Source organism: Colletes gigas, unplaced genomic scaffold (genome assembly GCF_013123115.1).
Source record: "Colletes gigas isolate AHSC1104 unplaced genomic scaffold, ASM1312311v1 Colletes_gigas_Sc00016, whole genome shotgun sequence".
In the NCBI taxonomy this organism is placed as follows: Eukaryota; Metazoa; Arthropoda; class Insecta; order Hymenoptera; family Colletidae; genus Colletes; species Colletes gigas.
This window is the reverse complement of record NW_025106645.1, coordinates 771382-791027: the sequence shown is the minus strand read 5'-3', so window position 1 is coordinate 791027 and position 19646 is coordinate 771382. Positions and strand designations below refer to the sequence as shown.

At 41.9% G+C, this 19646-nt stretch overlaps 1 protein-coding gene across 2 annotated transcripts in view; it reads left to right on the top strand.

Moving 5' to 3' along the window:
* Positions 1-19646, top strand: part of LOC122400133 (diacylglycerol O-acyltransferase 1) — a 141877-nt gene that overhangs the window by 8148 nt on the left and 114083 nt on the right. For both annotated transcript variants that reach the window (XM_043401401.1, XM_043401402.1), the window contains exon 2: positions 8011-8139. In XM_043401401.1, coding sequence (XP_043257336.1) covers positions 8011-8139 — 129 coding nt within the window. The remainder of the gene's footprint in view (positions 1-8010; positions 8140-19646) is intronic.

Genomic DNA, 19646 nt, shown 5'->3' with positions numbered 1-19646 from the left:
CGCTCCTGTCCCTGTCGAATGTATTTACAGTTGTTTACCCAGCGTTGCGACAACCTCTCTGTTTGAAAACAGTTGGCTAAACAATTGTGGCAAATGTCCGTAGAATCTTCGAGTCGAAATTGATACAGTTTCCTCCGACGAAAGTTCCGGGACGCGTGTCAGCTTATTCCCGTCGTCGTCCTTCCTTTCTGCCCGCTGTTCGCGGATTTTTTGCGTTTCGTCCGGTCGGGCAAAAACTTTTTAATCTTCCATGCAGAGACGGCGAACGGTGCAGCATTTTCGGCTGACGCGCCTACGAAACGAACGAGGATTAACGGTATTGTGCTGTCAATCCTTTCGTCGTTCTCTGGCGTTCCCTTGTTTCCTCTCTTTCTGTTCCATCGCCGTTTTCCGCGCGAAGATTGCGACGCTGGTGTCGAATCTCGCGCGCGCCAAATCGCCCGGAAGAACAATGGAAAGCGATTACAGCGACGGAAGGGAGCCTGAACGGCTGTTAGAATTGGGTACGAAGACGGCTGCGGTTTTTGAGGGAAACCCGGTGTTGCTCGGGACGGTCCACATCCCTAGGCTGCGGTGAGTTTCGGGTCTTGGGAACCGTTCGTTCCTATAATGTACTCGTCAGGATCGATTATAGAAATCGGCTGCTAGAACGAATTATCCGGGTCACTGTTACCGGAGAATTTTGCCGGCTCGTCGTAGAAAGGTTAAAAAAGAAACGAAAATATTGGGTCATCCCATTAGCAATGTCGCCCCTTATATTACTCTAAATCCACAACGTGCATTCGAGACAGTGCAATATTTTTTATCCGAAAGAAAATTAAAGCTATAGACACTTTATAAAATATTTAATCTTTGTGATGAATCATGGTTCGACAATAAGAAATCAAAGACATTAATCAAGATGGATCCTTGCCTAGCTAAAAGGTCGTTTGAAGCAATGGTGAATACTATGATAAACGTAACAATCAGAACACGACATTACTTATGAGATGACTCGACAGTAAAATTGGCAGTCTTAAAGTCTCAACGTTCGACCGCTTCCCGATACTTGAAATATAATCCAGGAGAACGGGTCTGTTAAGTAAATGTCCTGAAACAAAAGCCTTTCTTTCTCGGAGTTATTCTTCGGATGAAACAGTATGCCAAGCACAAATGCGTTTTCTATTTAATTATTCACCGATGTCGTTCCTTTAAAAAGCGCGGCGCAGTTTATGGAGTACCAAGGAACGCATCCTCGTAAGACACGAGAAGGAAAAAAACGGTAGGAGGAAAAGTGGTACCCGGCGAGGTCCCAACATTCTTAATTCAACCTCTTTCCTGGTCGACGAGGATTTCTATTTTCGTCGAGAAGACAGCTCACAACAGGTGAGAGGATCTCTTGATAAACTCCCGGGGCTCGTGTGCCTGGATAATGCGACGCCGAAAGTTGGGGATGTCTTGGTGAAAGGCAGGAGACAATAAACAGGCAGACAGACAAGCGGACGGAACCGACAGACAGACAGACAGACAGGGAGCGAGGAAGACGGAATGGCGGAGCTGGTGGTAATCGATTCTTGGGTGCTTCCAGTCGAGGAAGAAGTGGCCGGAGACGAAGGTAGACGAGGTGAACGAAAACCGGGCTAGCAAGAAGACCTGTTTAAAGCGCCGTTTAATTTTCCTTCATGAATCATTTAGGGTATTCTTCTGCCCTCTGCCGTTCTCCTGCCACTCCTCATTCTCTTTCGTTCGTTCTCGATTCAGAGCCGCGCGCCGGGGATGCGAGTTTCCTTCCTCATTACATGGGTAATATATGTATATCCGTCTATCGTTTAAATATTCACGAGGGTTCCGGTGTCAGGAAGATTCGCGAGGCAGATACGCGAATCCTACGAACCGACAGCCCCTTTCTGCCATTCCACGCCCTCTCGTCCCGTTCCTTTTTTACTCACCCTTCGATGTTCGTGTACGCCCTTGTATGTACAACGGATTCTCCGTTTCCGTAGCAGACAGGGACTGACTTTGGATTCCCGGAACAGCTAAGGGGATGGAAACACGAGTGGCAGCTCGTCTTTGCGGGAGCCTGCCTCTGCTACTCAGACTGATCCCGGAAACAAAAGATTTGCCACCTGTATCTTTACTCGAAGATCCGACTCGCGGACCAAACGAGAGGTTAAGCCGCGACAGTTACGCGATCCAATCGCCTCGTTTCGACCAGTCATTCGCCTTAGAGCTCGCTCTGACCGCCTGGGCCATCCTGGCATGCATTCAATCTCCGCCGTATAATGGAGACGACAATGTTGACAGCGCGTAATTTACTTTTTATGGGTTCATTCGGTTTCGATAACGGACGTTGAACTCTGCCTCGTATCGCGAACTGAAATTACCAGTTTCAATATACACGTAGGGTCTAATGGAAACTTGTGAACGCGATTCAAAGTTTTCTTCATACTGAAATGATATTGCAGTGGCTGTTATAGGAAGAAATGAACGACATAGCAGGAGAAAAGAACAGGAAATGTTTATTTTGTGATTTTATCCTGTGTTGCTGCAGTACCCTGAATTTAGCCCTATAACCTGCATTTAAATTGAGTGGTTATAGTGCTTTGGTGTTTTAATGTTTTAGTTTTAGAGAAAACAGTTTCAGAAACCTCTTGTACAAGACATTCAATGGTCCGTCACAGAATGTATATATAGGAAAGGGTGATTAGTCGAGTACTTGTGAGAGAGGTCGAGCGTAGCCCTCTGGTGGCAAGCGAGGGAAGCGTCGCCTCAATTTCTTCTACGCGACGAAAATTTTAAATTTCCAAAATTCATGGCATTTCAAGCGTCGAAATACTCTTTTATTTACGAGTACTAAAGGAGAGTATAAGAATGGGTGGTCGGTCGAGTACTTGTGAGAAAGATAAAGATCGAGCGTAGTCCTCTAATGGCCAGTGCGGAAAGCGTCGCCACAATATATAAAAGAATTTTGTTCTCCATTTACGATATCTTTTTGCTCGAAGAATCTTTACTATCGTTGTTGCTGCGACATTTTGTATAAACTGTTTTCGTTATTTATGCATACCGGATTCACGACCGAAAGTTATGCTCGCATATTCTGGTAACCACTTTGTATAAGCGTGGTAAGTTGATCGTTACTCGTGTCTTTGCATACAATGGGCTTTTTTCTTATCCCTACGTCGCACGAGCGACGACCGTATCAGCTTTATAATTCATAAGGCGACGAATATGGATCGAGATGCGTGGAAAAGGCACGCATAATTCACTGCATACGGGAAACCTTAACTATGCACAACGGGCCGGATATTAATTACGCTGATAGAAGTACAATTATTCGTTTTGCTACCGCGGTACACGTCATACTCCGTTATCAGTATCGATAATTTTAACGAGCGTATAATTAACTAACGATGCCGTTCGTAGGTCACGAGTTTTTCAAATTAGAGTTTAACGACGGGGGACAGAATGCTGCTTGGGGAATCGAATAACGAAGAGTTTTAATAGCTTTGCGACACACGATTGCATTAATACCGGAGCGTCTGTTTTTTTTTTCGGTAGCGATAAATCAATCCGTATTTACTTGCTTATTAAACGACGTTTTTCTTACGCGTGCTAGTTTATTTTTCAGATTTCCCGGTTATCTTCTGACAAATTTTTCGATATTCCAAACTCTACTATTTTTTCTAAAGGGTTTCTTAATTTCGAAAATTATGATTCACCTATTGGAAAACGCTAGTCTAGCCAATAGTAATGCGGTAGTAAATTAGAATCATAAAACAAACATTAAATGGTCGTTTTCAATGATCGTATAGAACGCGATCGTCACAGGTTTAATCTTACCTAATGGCTTTTAGCTATAAAAAGTTCGAATAAAAAAAGCGATCCCATAATTTTTAGCGATAATGTATTTTGATTATGGGTCAACTGGCTGTTAGGGTAAATGTCCGTGTAACATGTTCCGGTGATCGAATGCTTGGCAAAGTTAATATCAAGAAAACAGGGTGCATTTGGCGACGTCTGTTAGCTTTATGGGACAATATAATATTATTAGTTTTATACACGACCACTGTTCCCACGCATTTTTGGCACCGGTCGCATAATTTTCTCTGTTTAAAACGTGGTGTCCTGAGCGAAGAGTGATTGTCTGCGACGCTCAGCAATAAGGTTACAGCTTCCACAGTTTCTTAGCTTTAATCCCATTTTCACCGAAATGAATTACGAAAATCGTGTGTCTTCTCTATCCATGCAACGCTGATTGCATTTTGTTTTCAACAGCTGCTTCGCTAGTAATTAATCCGACTAATTATTTCTTATATTTTTCACGCAATAATTCGTCACCTCCCCGTACTATATTACACACACTTTTAATCGTTCGGTTATCATTTTTTACCATTTTTGCGTCGACGATATACGCCAACGTATGAGAAATTTCCGTAAAAAAAAGAATAAAAAATGCTATCTCTCTAATGCTGAAATGGAAAATAGTGGCGATTAAATTTTGGATCAACTAACGCGAATCGCGCCGCAGCGGTGCGAAAGTTCATCCAGACCGAATCATATTACGCGATGCGGTCACGTATGCTCAGATAATTATGCCAAAACATCGTCGAGCGACGCCGTTCGCGCGGTCCCGCGATGGAAAAACGCGTTTTCGTTCTTTATTTCGTTTCGCGCGTCCGGCGCGTACCGATTGTTCCCTCTTGTTTCCAACGTTGTTTCGCGAGAAAAAGCGAAATATTTTTCCTTTTTTTTTCTCGCCTCGACTTCCCCGCCGAGCGATAACTGGCTAACCCGAAAAACAATGATCGGGCAGCGGCCACATTTTTTAATTAGTGGTCACGGTAACGACGACAACGCAACTTTTACGCCCCTCTGTTTACGTGTTTCGCGCACGCGGTACGCCGTGAAATTCGAGCGTTAAAATAAGCAGTTCCCGTTCGCGATTTTTCGCGAGAAACAGCGAGTCCCGAATCAGACGGAAATGAATTTTAACGACGCCATCCATTGCGTCCAATTTGGCCTCGATTCGCGTCCTGCTAAATGAACCTTCGTGAGACTGCGAAGGAATAATTCGCGCAATGTCACCCGTGAAAATGATTTCGAAATCGGTTTCTTTCGATTGCACACGCTCGGGAGACGGGTGTCGCCTCTGTATCATTTTTAGGGCATCGCAGAATGAAAGAAAAACTGCTAGCAGATTTATTAATGAGTGCACATATTTGCATTTAACATCGTAGGATCTGGTCTCATTTATGTCTTTGTTCTTTACAGGTGGCGAAAAATTGACTGCATACAAGCGGGGAATACTGTTTTTTGTTTTCTGTTTACCGTGTATTCTATTGCTGCGGAACCGTGTGTCTTATACTAGTGTTTTACAGCAAAAAATTCCGCTTGACATACTTTATAGCGTCAATAAACGGAGGAGTGCTTACGACCCGGTCGATTTTGCGTCGAGAACTCGTGTGTCGCGAAGTTGCTCGCTCCGGGACGAACTTTTTTCGCGCATCGCGACGCGTTAGCCGGAAGACGTCCGACAACTGGTTCGCTTCCAGCGATAAGAAACCGGTTGTGCTTGTCAAAAACCCGTATCTAAACTTTGAAAAGTAGTCAAGTAACTTGCGTCTCCTTGTCAACGCGATGAGACCGTCTTCGTACGTTTCTGTCTTCGCCTGCGCCAGCGGCGGCGACCATTTTGGAGAACCGGAATCCGTGATTATTCGAAACCTCGAGCGTTTAAAAAATAATTTGACGTTACGCGTGGATGGAAAAGTAGTAATACTGAGATTTCGAGGGATCGGTAGCCACCGTTATAGCCAAGGAGTACGAGGGTAGTCGAGAGACAATCAAAGATCTACAATTCCATCAGGGGCAGCGATACAACCACTCGGAAGATCGTTTAGGCGTTTATTGCGCTGTCGCGCGTTTCTGGATAAGTTGGACGTGACACTTTGGACACCCAGTATACTGGCACTCATGCATATGGAGTTTCTCGGCGACGCGTCTGCATCCTGCCATGCAGACCGAGCCCGTAGTATCAGAAGTGTGAGATAGCTCTTCCTGCGCGGCTCTCGACCGACCCTGCCCGGCTTTATCGCGACTCTATTAATTACCACGATCTGCCATAAATTCGGAGTAATAGTTAGGATTTACTCGAGACAGCCAGAGAGGTTAAACGATCACATTAAACGCACATAGTTGCTGGACGCAGGGACACAAGGGCCTTCTGTCGGGCAATTACACGAGGAACGAACGAGGTCGGTATTTCTGAAAGGGCTTCCAACGAACGTCTTTAATCTTTGCCTTAATCCGACGTTCCTTTTGCCGGTCAAGTTTTACAGCGCCGCGCCGTGGCTTTTTACCCACTATTTTTATCTCTTTTCTGATTGTTTCGAACAGTATCTCGCGCAACCCCTTTGACGGTAGACTTATTATAGTCCGGATGATCGAGCTCCCCGGTTAAAGTTGGTGGTGGGATATCTCTTGGCCGTAAATAGTTAAGATCCGGTGGCTTCCTGCGCTGGACAGCTTAAAAGCCCTTTCAGTTTCAGCTTTAATCACGTCCTGATGTGGAAAAACAAAAAGCATACCGTGGAGGATACAGCAATGATTCTTAAAATGAACGCGTGATTCGTAAATTGAACTGTCCCTTACTACCTGGGGGATCTCCTTCAGTGCTTAACAAAGAGTGGAAAAGCTACAACTTACTAACTCTAGAAAGATATTCTTCAAAATACGCTATTTACTACGTTAAATTATTCAATAATTTAATGATATAATAGTATACGATGAATGTGAAAAAAGAAGTTGTTTCAACGTTATATAATTTATAAATATATAAACGTATAAACGTTTTCTGATGTCCAAATTCTCCTCTACTGTACTAGGAATGAACCTGCCAGCCTCGGAGTGATGTTCATTTTACGAATCATTACTTTAGCCAGAGGATCAAAGTTTAAACGGTGGTCGATTTGTCGGAAGAAGAGTAGAGTTCGTGATAGTTTCGCGAATAATACGTTTTGCTTCCGAGCGATACATACCGCCGAACGGCCGCGCTTTGTTTCGTCTCCCTAAATTCTCGCACTCCGGCGAGCGCGTCTTATCCGAGAGAAGGAACAAGGGTCTCCTCGAACGCTTTATGCTTGGAGACAAAACGCTTTTGAAAAGTTTACACGATGGTCCTTGTCAGCTTTCTCAACGTGCTCGCAGTCACGGAGGGACGATACCGGTAGCCCGTGGAAGCCGATTACTTAGGCTCACCCGGTGTATTATCTGCGCGAGAGATACCTAAGACGAGAGGGTTTTGTATCCACCACTCTCCGCGATCTCTCGTGCACGCCATTCAGATTTCATGAGACGGACGTTCTGCGCGGTTTATTGTCGACAGTGTCCACTTGTAATAGCTGTACAAAAGAGAATTTCTGGATGCTTGAAGCGGTTTGGTATTTCCACGCACGCCGGGACGCGATCCCAAAGAACCTGCAAAGCAAATACCGTTTCGAAAAATACACTTACAGAATGTTGACTTATTTATTAAAAGACCGTTGGCAAAGAATAAATCTAATATGATGCACGGAACGCGAGTTTGGTTATGATAGACATGCTCCGTTCGAATAACAGTAACTATAACTGAGTTTATGCTCACCGAACGACCTAATATTTGCTATCGTAAGGACGCCAATCCACGTAGCGCGCATTTGTCCGTCACCGGTACGTTTATTCCAAGTGGAATGCATCGCCAACCCGCGTTTTCGTTTCCGTCTAAAAAGAGTCGAAGAAATGTCGAGGGAGATCGAGGGAAATAAGAAAAGCTTGAACAAATGTTTTCAATACGTTGCATAAATCGCATGTTTCTTCGTAAATTGAAATGGAAATGCATATAACCGTACGATATGGAAGCGGCTTTATTGTTCCATTCTTATTCTAGTGACGTTTTCATGGTGCCTTTCTTCATTTATATCGCGAACGGCGAGCGTGCAGTCGGTCTGAAACGACAATTTCTTTTTAACTCGCATCGTTCTTTTTTTCTTACAGATGTCATCGTCCTAGAGATAGTCTTTTCTCCTGGAGCTCGGGCTTCGACAACTTTACGGGATTCGTCAACTGGGGCTTCCTCTTGTTGGGCATCGGTGGAATCCGATTGCTCCTAGAAAATTTCATAAAGTGAGTATGTCGAGAATCTTGATAAAACCCTTATCAAACGCTGCCTCGCCCTCTACGTGATCTGTTTCCTTGAGAAACAGTCAAAGAAACAGTTGGCTATCGAAAGTTGGCTGCACTGTGAAGTTTGATTTTCACTAGCACTTCAGGGACGATCTTACTCGGCAAAAATAATAATTATCGATTTTACATGAAAAGGAAAAAAAACAACAATGTATTTCAGGGTGTGTTACGTATGCCGAACGTTTCGTTCCCCAATTTTTCCGTACCACTTGCGTGCATTAGGAAAACGCCCTACTACTTATCTACCCTTTGGAATGTAGAGTCAGTTCCCACGAAATGCAGCTGCTCGGTGACTAACGAAGTTCAGAGATTACCAAATATGGTAATGTCTAACGTGCATCCGAATCCTCACCCACAGATTTTTGGGTATATAAACCCCTTGGTTTCCTTACTCGGGGGATCAGAATCGTACAGTTACGTTTAGAGTCAACATCACGTCTCGTTACGCTGTCCACGGTTCTGATAGTCAGTTGCATTTCGTGAGATCGGGCTACAGTACCCTTTCGTATCAATTTTAAACCATATAGAATCCGTGAACCGGTATAAATTCTATTACGGCCTCTATTGTCAACCGACTTACCCCCGCATCGCCAGTGCGTCAACACCGTGCAAAAAATCATTCTTAGGTAATTATAATCATTCTTTGAACGCGACATAACTGACACAAGACACTTGTATCTTACTTGTTTGTTTAAGAATATATCTAGTTTCATTATTAAATCAGAGTTACCTAACTTCTTTAATCCATCATTATATAAAGCGATTATTGTTAGTTAAACGTTCCCACAATAATATAACCTTACCGCTCGGGTTATATTATATTTAATAATTGAAAGTGTAGCGGCCATTGTATAGCCACTACGCCCTTGCCAGAGTATGAATGGGAATGGAATGTAAGGATAGTTTTAAGCTTTCTATTTTTCCATTTTCCCAGGGTCTCGTGCGAGCCTGGTCGTCCTGTTAAACACTTGGCGACCAGAGCCGTGCGAGGCGTCTGTTTTCCCTCAAGGTTTCGCCTGGGCCTCGGACCACCCTGATCCGGGCCCGGCGAGCCTCTTGACTTTTATGACTCTCTTTCGCTAAACGTTTCCTACACTGAGTATTTTCCAGTTTCGTTTTTCCGTCTTTCTGTCCTGTCTCTTTTTCTCTACCTTTGCTATTAGGGTAAGAAATTGTATATATTCAGGGGACGTGAGAAGAAAGACGCCCAGTCTATTTTAGACCTCAGTCTGGCTAAGACGTCGCGCGTTTGCGAAGCCAGTTATAGTGTCAATTTTACCTACGTGTGGCTACACCCCCGACACCCGCGAAATAAACTATTTAATAATTGTTGGGGTAGATTGAGGTTTGTCACTTGATCCTCCAGCCCCCTCAAAAGTTACGAGGTCAATTAACATATCCTTAATCCAAATACAAATTCTTACAACCTAGTGGCTCCTCGATTACGCATCGAGTTCGTCCACGCAATCTAATACAATCCTAGCGGCTCCCCGATTACGCATTGGGTTCGTCCGCATCCTACAGCTCCCTGATTACGCATCAGGTTCGTCTGTGATTTATCCAACCTCCCAGCAGCTCCTCGATTACGCATCGAGTTCGTCTGCGTTTTTTCCAACCTCCTAGCAGCTCCCCGATTTCGCATTGGGTTCGTCTGCGTCGTTATCAACCATCCTAGTGACTCCCCGATTACGCATCGGGTTCGTTCACGACATTACACCCTCCTACGGCTCCCTGGTTTCGCACCAGGTTCGTCCGTTAGTGACTCCATCCTAGAGGCTCCCTGATTACGCATCAGGTTCGTCCTCGTTATCAACTATCCTAGCGGCTCCCCGATCTTGCATCGGGTTCGTCCGTGCACCTCACTAACAAATTGATACCATATTCCATACTCTCTCTTGCACTCGCAGGCCACGCGCGCTGCACGGCCCTGGCTCGTAACAGGTGCAAGGATAAAATATTTTTAATTAAAATCTTTGTTTCCGTTCGTAAGTATTATTTATGTAAAATAATACAAACTTTTAAGGTAACAAAATTTGTGAGTTTTACATTTTCGTCCATTGATATCTGGCACGAAATAATGTTGGGGTCTTTGTAACTCTGATGGGAACGAACCATAACCCGAAAAAGTGATTTGTAGGTAGGAAGACGCGTCCACGAGAAGCAATCGAAACCTACTCGAATCCCATCGCTCTGTTATTTGTGGCAATTTACCTGACGCATTGTCGATGTAATTTATCAACGAAAAGAAAAACCACCATCGTCTCGTGACACCTACGTTTTCCACCCATCGCGAAGGCACCGCGCGGTTGAGTGTTCGATGCGTCCCCCGAGTATTTTTTCGAATGTACGCGCGACAGGGGTTAAACCTTTCGATCATCCGTCTCGTCGCTAGCAAAGCTTGAAAAAGCGTGGAATAAAGATCTACGGAGGGGAACGTGTTCGATTAAACGACGTATTAGAAAGTAAAAAGGAAAAGGGGGATAAAAAGAATCGCGGCAAAACGTAATTTTGATGAAGTTGAAAAACTCGTCTGAGCGATAAATGAATTTCATTTAATTACCGAATCGATTGTCCGAGCAGAACTTTTCGCGCTGATTCAGACGAATCGGCCCTTCGGGAGGGTAAAGAATTTTTCTACGGGGAAAATTCGAGCCGGTGTGGCGCGACGGCCGACGGAAACAAAAAGAAGAATAATCAGATCGATAGTGAAAAATGAGACTCGGCTGTCATTCGGAGCACAATGTAGAATTTCTCCGCCAGTCTATCGATGCCGACATTCTCATTGGGGATCAAAGTCACGGTGACAGTCTAATTAATGTCGATAACTGCATCATTATCCAATGCGATATTGTTAAAATAAATACGTACAAAGGAAATCGAAAATCACCAATGGATCGCCGTTTATCGCTAAATTAATAATAATCCGTAGTAAAACCTCTGTTCTGTCGAATAAATTTAAATTAAATACAAAGGGAAGGAAGGGTACTTTGTACGTATAATGTATAATTTCGTTGAAAAGCATTTGTTAAATTTTCCCTGAAAATTATCAACATAACGAAACTCCAACTTATTTGTCTAACCCACTTTCCTTTGCATTTAATTTAATTGTAAAGGCTGTTGTCGGACATGATGCGTGTGCACGATAATTATATCCGCGAATATAATTGAACCTCGCTTGTATGCCAATACCACTCGCAGTCAATGTATTCCTATAGTCAATAGAAACTATTTATCGGAGCTGGATTTCCCATTAATTGTTTCCTCGATTTCCACGAATTTGGTATTTTCGAAATTGTCGAATTCGGGCAAAAAATTAATTGTGCCTCGCGTGCACCTGTTATGACTAATATAGACATCGAGGATCTAAAAGTTCGATCATTTACATTCCAACTTTATTTTATATTATCGATTCGTTATTGAAAACGTGGAATAAATATTTTGTCCCATAGACAACTTGAATAGTCGTATACGTAAAACTGGCGCATCTGTTCATTACTCACTGTTTCTACTTATACCGATGTCCAATCCACTATTACACACGACCCCATTTATTACCAAACACGATTTCCTAAAAGTTTCGTACGAAAAAATTTTATTTTACTTTTTTTTCTATGTATATATTAGAGTTAGTGTTTATTTCACTGTCCTCGCGTACAAAGAAGATTGATGTTTTAAAAGTCTCGCTACGCGATGCAACCACGGGACAAGCAAACCAAGTTTTATTCATTGACTGTAATTAATTAATTTATGGACGACGCGAGAAGACCATTCATCCCCGTTTCGTCTGATGAAAATTAACAGCGTGTCGCTCGAGCGGAAAATTTTGCTTCGACTTCGATGCACCTCAGGTTTCGAAGATTACAAACGTTTAATCAACCCGTGGTCGCTTCATATCAGGGATGTAATAACCCAGAATTATCAGTCCTTTGGACTTGCACGATCCAATATCTTGACTCTGAGCACTATCGCGAGCAAAATCGTTTTCTCTCGAGTCTCTTCCATCCGGTCGAGTCTATAATTTATCAGCAACTCAACCTGGGACAGGGCCCGGAACATCAGGAGACAGCTCCTACCAATTTCGTCCACCCTTCGGAATCGAGAAGGGCGAAGTACAAGCTCGGCCCATGAATAATTTCAACGAGATTTTTATCGCCGTTGTAAACTCTTGGCCTCGCGTCCGGCGGCTCCCGGGGGCGCGTAACAGAAATTTATCACGCTCGTTAAGCGTGGAAAAACTTTGGAAGGAAAGTTTCGCGACGTAATTGCTCGGGGTAGTCTCGAAGCGTTTCTGAAACAAACGCGGTTGCGGATCACTCTCGAAGCCCCCGTCGAACGTAGGAAGTGATTCCATGCGTGACCAGCAGCGAGAATTGTTCTCGAGACTGCGGGGGAATCGGATAAATTATTCCTCCATCGTCGAATGAGGAACTCGAACAAAGTTTCCACGTTACTTCGATACTTTCACGTTATTATTTCGGAACGATGATCTTGCCCCGCTGTGAAAATGTACTCGCCAAGTTCGGTTGTAATGAGTCGCTGCAGGAGATTTATAGGGACCTTTCTGTAGAATTTTTTGGTAATATTTATATTCTATATTAGTGATCTACGTGAAACTTATTCACCATCAGAGTGACACCAAATTAGATATGCTTGCAAGGATTTGTGGCAATTTACTGTTGTAGAAGCAAGCGAGATCCAATGGTCGAGTACTTGTGAGAAAGGTACGGATTGAACGTAGCCTTCTTGTGGCGACTGCTGGAGGTGTCTTCTGTAATTTTGTCATTTTTGTGAATTTTATTTTAATATTCTAGAGAGTCGTTTTTAACACTCTAAATTCATTTTATTTTTCCTTAAACTTGCAAATTACTGGGCCAGTTTAGACTACCTCAGAAAATATAGGGTGGCAAAGTGTTGATGTTATATTATTATTAGTTTCATTTATTTTAACGAATGTTGTAGAGCAGAATTTGAATACATCAACGAGGAAAACGACTGTTGTGTGAAAGATCGAGCATTTGTGAGAAAGATATACATAGAGCGTAGTCCTCTGTTGGCAAGTGCGGGAATTGTCACAGTGGTTTACAGGACTGTAAAGATTTATTTGAATAATATATTGTAGGACACGCTAATATACGTATGTACTTACACAGAATGTTCGTTCGTATCTCGTTGGCCGACGGTCTGAAGCAACGTAGTCTCAAAGAGTTTCCTCGTCCATTTAATTCCGACGCGTTCTATGGTAATTCGATTCGCAAGAAATCCATTCTACCGTTGAGTGGGTACAAGAAGAAGCGTTTCGGTCGTCAAATCGCGGGAATAGGACGAAGCAGGCAACGCGATTCCACGGCGATCGAGATTAATCGACGCGCAGAGGACGCGCGGGGGTGGCGGTGGTTGAAAGAGACACGCTGGTAAGAAAGTGGAAGGATGGTTCTCCGTAGCGAAGTGAAAAAAAGTAAGAAGAGAGCTCAATTAATCGGACTCTCGGCGAAAGACTCTAGTTCTATCGATAAAAGTCCGTGGAAAGGTTTGGAGACAGAGAGACATGGTATATCGAACTTTCCCTCCCCCATCTTCATCCTTTATCCTTTTTCGCAGGTTCGTTCGGGTAAAGTTTCCGAAAGGTTCACGATCCGGTAATAATTTATGCACTTAAACTAGAACTGTACGATGCCTCGCGCAAATCTTAATGGGTCGAGTTTAAAGGGAAGGGGAATCGAGAAACCGCGGCGAGGAATCAAAGACGCTGCGGGCACCGATAAATTGAAAGTATTAAAGTATACTCGAAACGAGAGCCGCTGAATTTCTCGCGGAAGCACTTAAAAACTTTTTTAAATTAAAGATCCAATCACGAGGGGGATTTTGTTCTTACCTAATAACGTTTTCAATATACCGCTTTTGCCGGGGTAACGAAACATTTCTATAATTACCGGGGGTTCGATTCTCACCCTTTCCCCGGAAGAAGGCTCGCCGTTGCTTCGCGAACCTACCAGCTAAATAGCTAGTTTTTAATTAGCAACCAGACAGTTGCAAGCTTGGCGCGGGGCCCTGGACGTCGATGCAGGCAACCGATACCTTAAGTGAGTGGTGCATGACCTTATTCGTTGCTGACAATCAGCCAAATAAAATGAAATATCTTCTGCGGTTCTAGCAAAATAAAATAGCAGCTTGGATAAAATAATATATTGAAAAATACAAACTGAATATAAAACGATGCTTGTCGTGGATCAGAGTTTTAATTCGTTATTTCTTTATGGGTAAAGAAATTATAATAATATCATTATTAGCTCCATTTATTTTAACTAATGTTGTAGGAAAGAATTTTAATAGATCAACGAGGAAAACGACTGTTCTGTGGTCGATCGAACGCTTGTGAGAAAGATAAATATTGAACGTAGCCCTCTGTTGGCGAGTATGGAAACTGTTGCTATAAGCACAACTATTCGATTTTTATGAAACCTTGCAGGTTCGGTTTACAGTGGTTTATAGGATTATAAAGATTTATTTGAATAATATATACATAATTGCCCTTTGATACAAATAGAATAGAAAGGTGATACATTAGGTGAGGTTTGACAAATTATTTAGTATCTATTATTTAAAGAAAATCGTGCCCAAGTATTCATAGAATTCGATTTTTTTTTTTGTCGTACTCCATGAAATTTACAATCGGTTCCACAAGAGAATTTTCAGATGATAAAAGTAACAAGTAAAACAAGTACAAGAATTGAGCAATAATACTAGTATTTGTCATAATGCTTAGGTAGATCTATCGACTAGTTTGAGGGGATGAGTCCTCTTGGGTCTGTGTTTGTGTGATCGTTGGTTTGCAGCAAGTTGATGACAAAATTGTTTTCGCGATGACTTGTCAATTGAAAGAGGACGATCGGCAAAAGACAATTGAGAAGAAATACACTTGAATACTATTTTCACCGGTATTTTTAGAACAGGTTTCCGAAGCTTCGGCACTCGTAGGAACGATTACAATGTCCGGCTCTGAAAATTTTCAGCGATTCGATATCGGGCCAGCGCGTCGCTGAGAGACGGTCGAATCCGTCGTGTCACGTTCATCCCTGTCGTTCTATTTTGCTCGCGATTTTCGCAAGGATTCACGTCATGCCGAGAAATAAAACTCGTCCACCGTTCATCCGGATTACACGAGCTATATTCGGAGAATCCTCGAAACTGTACCGTCGTTCGGTATTACCGCGCGAAAAATGGCATTAACGTTTCCGGCATCACGATACCTTCGACGAACTATACATCGTCGTATACGCGTGTTCGCCATATTGTTTTATCGTATATACCAGGGATTTTCAACGGTGACCTCTCGATAGGCCACATTCCTTCGTGGAAGAAGCAGAATCGTGGGAAGTCACTTCTTGGGAGACCATTTTACCTATTCTAATTTTGAATCTAATCTATAGACATTTGTAAACGTTTCAAAGTATAATAAATCTTAGAGAAAATTGAATTTTGTACAAAAAAGTTTGCTAAGCTCAATCTTCTCTAATAATAAGGACGATCGTGTATTATCAATTAAGGCTACAAAGTCTATTTCACTATTATTATTTTTCGTCTAATTTTGGTACAGTAAAAGGCGAGTATATAATTTCAATAATTATATAACTCTCTAATCGATTTTAAAAAGCAAATAACATTTTCTGTTTCCATCGTCGTGAGCCGAAAAGGATTTTTTAACGTCACGTGATATTTGTAGCAAGAATGAAATTCTGTTTTAAACTGCAACGTGTTTGTTTCAAAAATCCGTGTACGCGTTTCAAGTGCGTAATAGGTTGATGATATTACGAGTCATCGCGAAACATGCTTTTGAATCTAATTGAGGATACTGTTCTCGGATGTTTACAGTGAGCTGCATGCACATTCTGCCAGCACTCTAATCCGATTAACGATACCGCGGAAAGTGATTTAAACTGACAGATTGCACGGTAAACCTTTGTACTCGGTAATCGGATCGTGCCAATTACACTATGAACTTGAAATTCCATTAGATAATCGTGCCCCGTTGGACAAAATTCAGGTCACCAAGCTTACACCTCTGAACGAGGTTTTAAATCGTATTAATGACGCCACCGTCGGCCATACAGGTCACCGATCTTTCGCTTTGAGCGAGCTTTTGTAAGGTCGTTCGATTACACTGATGAACGTTGTAACGCTGTAACGGGCACGCACACACTGAAATCTGTTGATTCGGTGAAAAAATCACTCGCTCCGTTTGATGTTTAAGCGAGAAACGTCGCTAACGCGCATCAATATTGTAGCCTCGCCCATTTATAGCTCGAGCGTGTAAACCAGGGATTCCCAACGATCTGATTACGCCCCCTCCCCCAATTTAATCACGCTCCATTTTTTGGGAGCCATTAATAAGATGCACAAACGAGTAAATTTTTCAAAAACGTCGAACTGAACGAAAGATAAATATTTTCTGCAAATACTTTTCGAATTATTTATTGGATACTCGTAGAGCAAATAGGCTTACTTGTATCGCTATTAAATTTTGTATTCGTTAAATAAATTATTTAAGGAAAGATTTCGAATGTTCAATGTTTAATAAAGATGATGTGCCCTTCTTCGAAGTCGCACATGGTAATGAAAGCTGTCGATTCTATAGTAAGAGCTTTGCCATTTATAGCCTTCAAAGAGATTTTCCATACCATATTGTTCGAACTTTCGTTATTATTTTGCCGTGAATCCATCGATGCTCGAACGAAGTATCCATATTGAGATTCTCATACATCGAAGAGCTTCAACAACATCCTGAGGCAATGCTTTATTGTCGACTTTTACCCATTGACGACTTTACAGTACTGCGAAGCGAATTAATTTTTAGACACTCGACTATTTCAAAATTCAGTATGATAATCTCTATATACGAGCTATCGATATTATCAAATAATGCCTGTCCGTAAACTTTTATTTTGCAAATTAATTTAAAACGATTCTTCGATATTTCAACGGGAATGTAAAATCTTTTCGAACGAAGAAAAATGGCAGACGGTTATCGAAGGAGCGGATTACATGATAAACGCAACAACGCGAAGCTGTTCAGTCGCCGGTGGAATAAGATAAACGCTTCCGTCGTCGCTTATTAATATTTAACGCAAACCTTTCGCGGTTTTTATACCGGACGGTTCCATATTGGCGCTCATAACTCTTTCAATCTGGAGTTTTCAAGCTCTAGCCGCGTCTTTCTTTCGTCTCTCTTTCGCCAGGGAACGACACCCCTTTATCGTTCGCCTTCTATCCATCTCCGTTTTTCTTTTCGTTCTGGAATTGGGGATTTTATCGTGACTGCTGTATTAACGAACTTCGCAGAACGAAGAACGGGCGCGGATTTAACGGGTGTGCTCGGATCAAAGCAACCATTCTCGTCCGAGGAAAGAAATTTAATATCGTTTCCACTCGCGCCTTGGACCGACGAGTTTCGATGGACGCGAAATCTCCTCGAGTCCTCGTCGTTTCGTGCTCTATCAGGCTTATCTGGAATAAACACACAAGAGTCACCGTGTTTTCCATAGATCTCGTAAACATTCCCAGGAAAACCGGGTGGCCACAGCTTCTGAAATACGCTCGAACCTTTGTTTACAAACCCGCTTTCGAAAATACGATCCACCTGTAAGGAGACTTCCGTGATTGGATTTGTTGGAACTCGGAATCCGAGGGCGTTCGATCCTTTGTAGCCGAGGATTCAACGATTTCCTGATAAAGTAGCCGAATTACTCGGTATTTGCTGTATTCCCCACGGTCTTCAGCAGCTGGCGCATGATTAAGGAGCAGCGTAGCAAACAGGTTTCGTAATGACCCACTTCTGGTGATGGCAAATGGATCTGCTGCCACGTTAAGCTAGACTGCATTCGGTGCGTAGACTTGTTACGAAGGCTAGAAACAAACGCAATGGGGGTCTGAGGATACTTAAACTCTTGCAAACAACCGTACGATCTGACGCTATTTGTGGACAAAATTTCTAGATGCACAGAAATTTTGTTCCAACAAAATATATACCGTATACTCATTAGTTTTCGTTGATAATTCTTTCTTTTAAATAAAGTTTATTTCAATCAGTTGAAAATATTAAATTAATTATTAAAGAATTGGTCGCCCGAGAGGACCCGAAAGAAATATCATTCTTAATAGTTCACGAATAATTTCCAATAAAGATATTTCTCCGACGTATATACCGGGTGTTCGGCCACCCTGGAAAAAATTTTAGTGGGAGATTCCAAAATAAGACGAAAATCAAGGATATTAATTTGTTGATTGAGACTTCGTTAAAAAGTTATAGAAACATGTCCGGCCACACAGTATATTTTCGGTAAAGAATTTTTCTCTCGAAAGTACGTAGGATTTCGAAGGTATGTGTCTTCACCAAAAATGATTGTAATTGACACTTGCAACTGAAAATAATTTTTTTTGAACGATTTGAAATTTTTTTTTCACCGAAAAATTTCAGCAGCTGTCGATTTTTTTTAAAAATTCGTTTCTGATTTTTAATAATTTTGTTTGACGCCCTACATAAAAGTTGTCTAATATTTTTTTGTAGGTACAAATGAGCTCTACTTCAGAAAAAAGTTTCATTGAAATATATTCACTATTGTAGGAGTTATGGCTGTTTGAAAATTGGACCATTTTAATGGGGTTCTTCTCACTTTACGTGGTTACGGAGCAACTTTCCAAATATTTTTGGAATTTCTACATATTCTACGCCAAAATACGCGTTGTTTGCCTTTTGAAACATTACAATCGTCCAATCCGTACAGGAGTTATGATGTTTTAAACATACGAATTAAATTTCAGGGGAATTAATCAATGTATGGTCAGACATATTATATTTTCGGTGAGGAATTTTTTTCTCGAAAGTGCGTAGGAATTCGGGGGCATGTCTAATGACCAAAAATAATTGTAATTGACTCCTGCAATTGAAAATAATTTTTTTAGAACGATTTGAAATTTTTTTTTCAGGGTAACCAGACAGTTATGGTCAGACATTATATTTTCAGTAATGAATTTCTTTCTCGAAAGTGAGTAGGATTTCGGGGGTATGTGTCTTCACCAAAAATGATTGTAATTGACCTCTGCAATCAAAAATAATTTTTCCGTAAATGATTTGAAATTTTTTAATAACATTTTAACGAATGTTAAAAAATAAATTGATATTCTTGATTTTCGTCTTATTTTGGCCTCTAGAATCTCCCATTAAAATTTTTCCTGCGAGTGACCAAACACCCTGTAAAAAAGTAAGATTATTTGTATTACTAATTTACGTAATTTATTTGGCATGAACCTCTGTGTTTCAGGTTGTCTTAGTTTTATCTCGCATATCAGGGTATTAAAAAGACGAGACGCTTGTTCGTTAGCCTATTATGACCCGAAAGAGTAAACTCGCGCGAATCCCAGACAGACGGTGTCGCGTCGACTTTCGAAAGTGT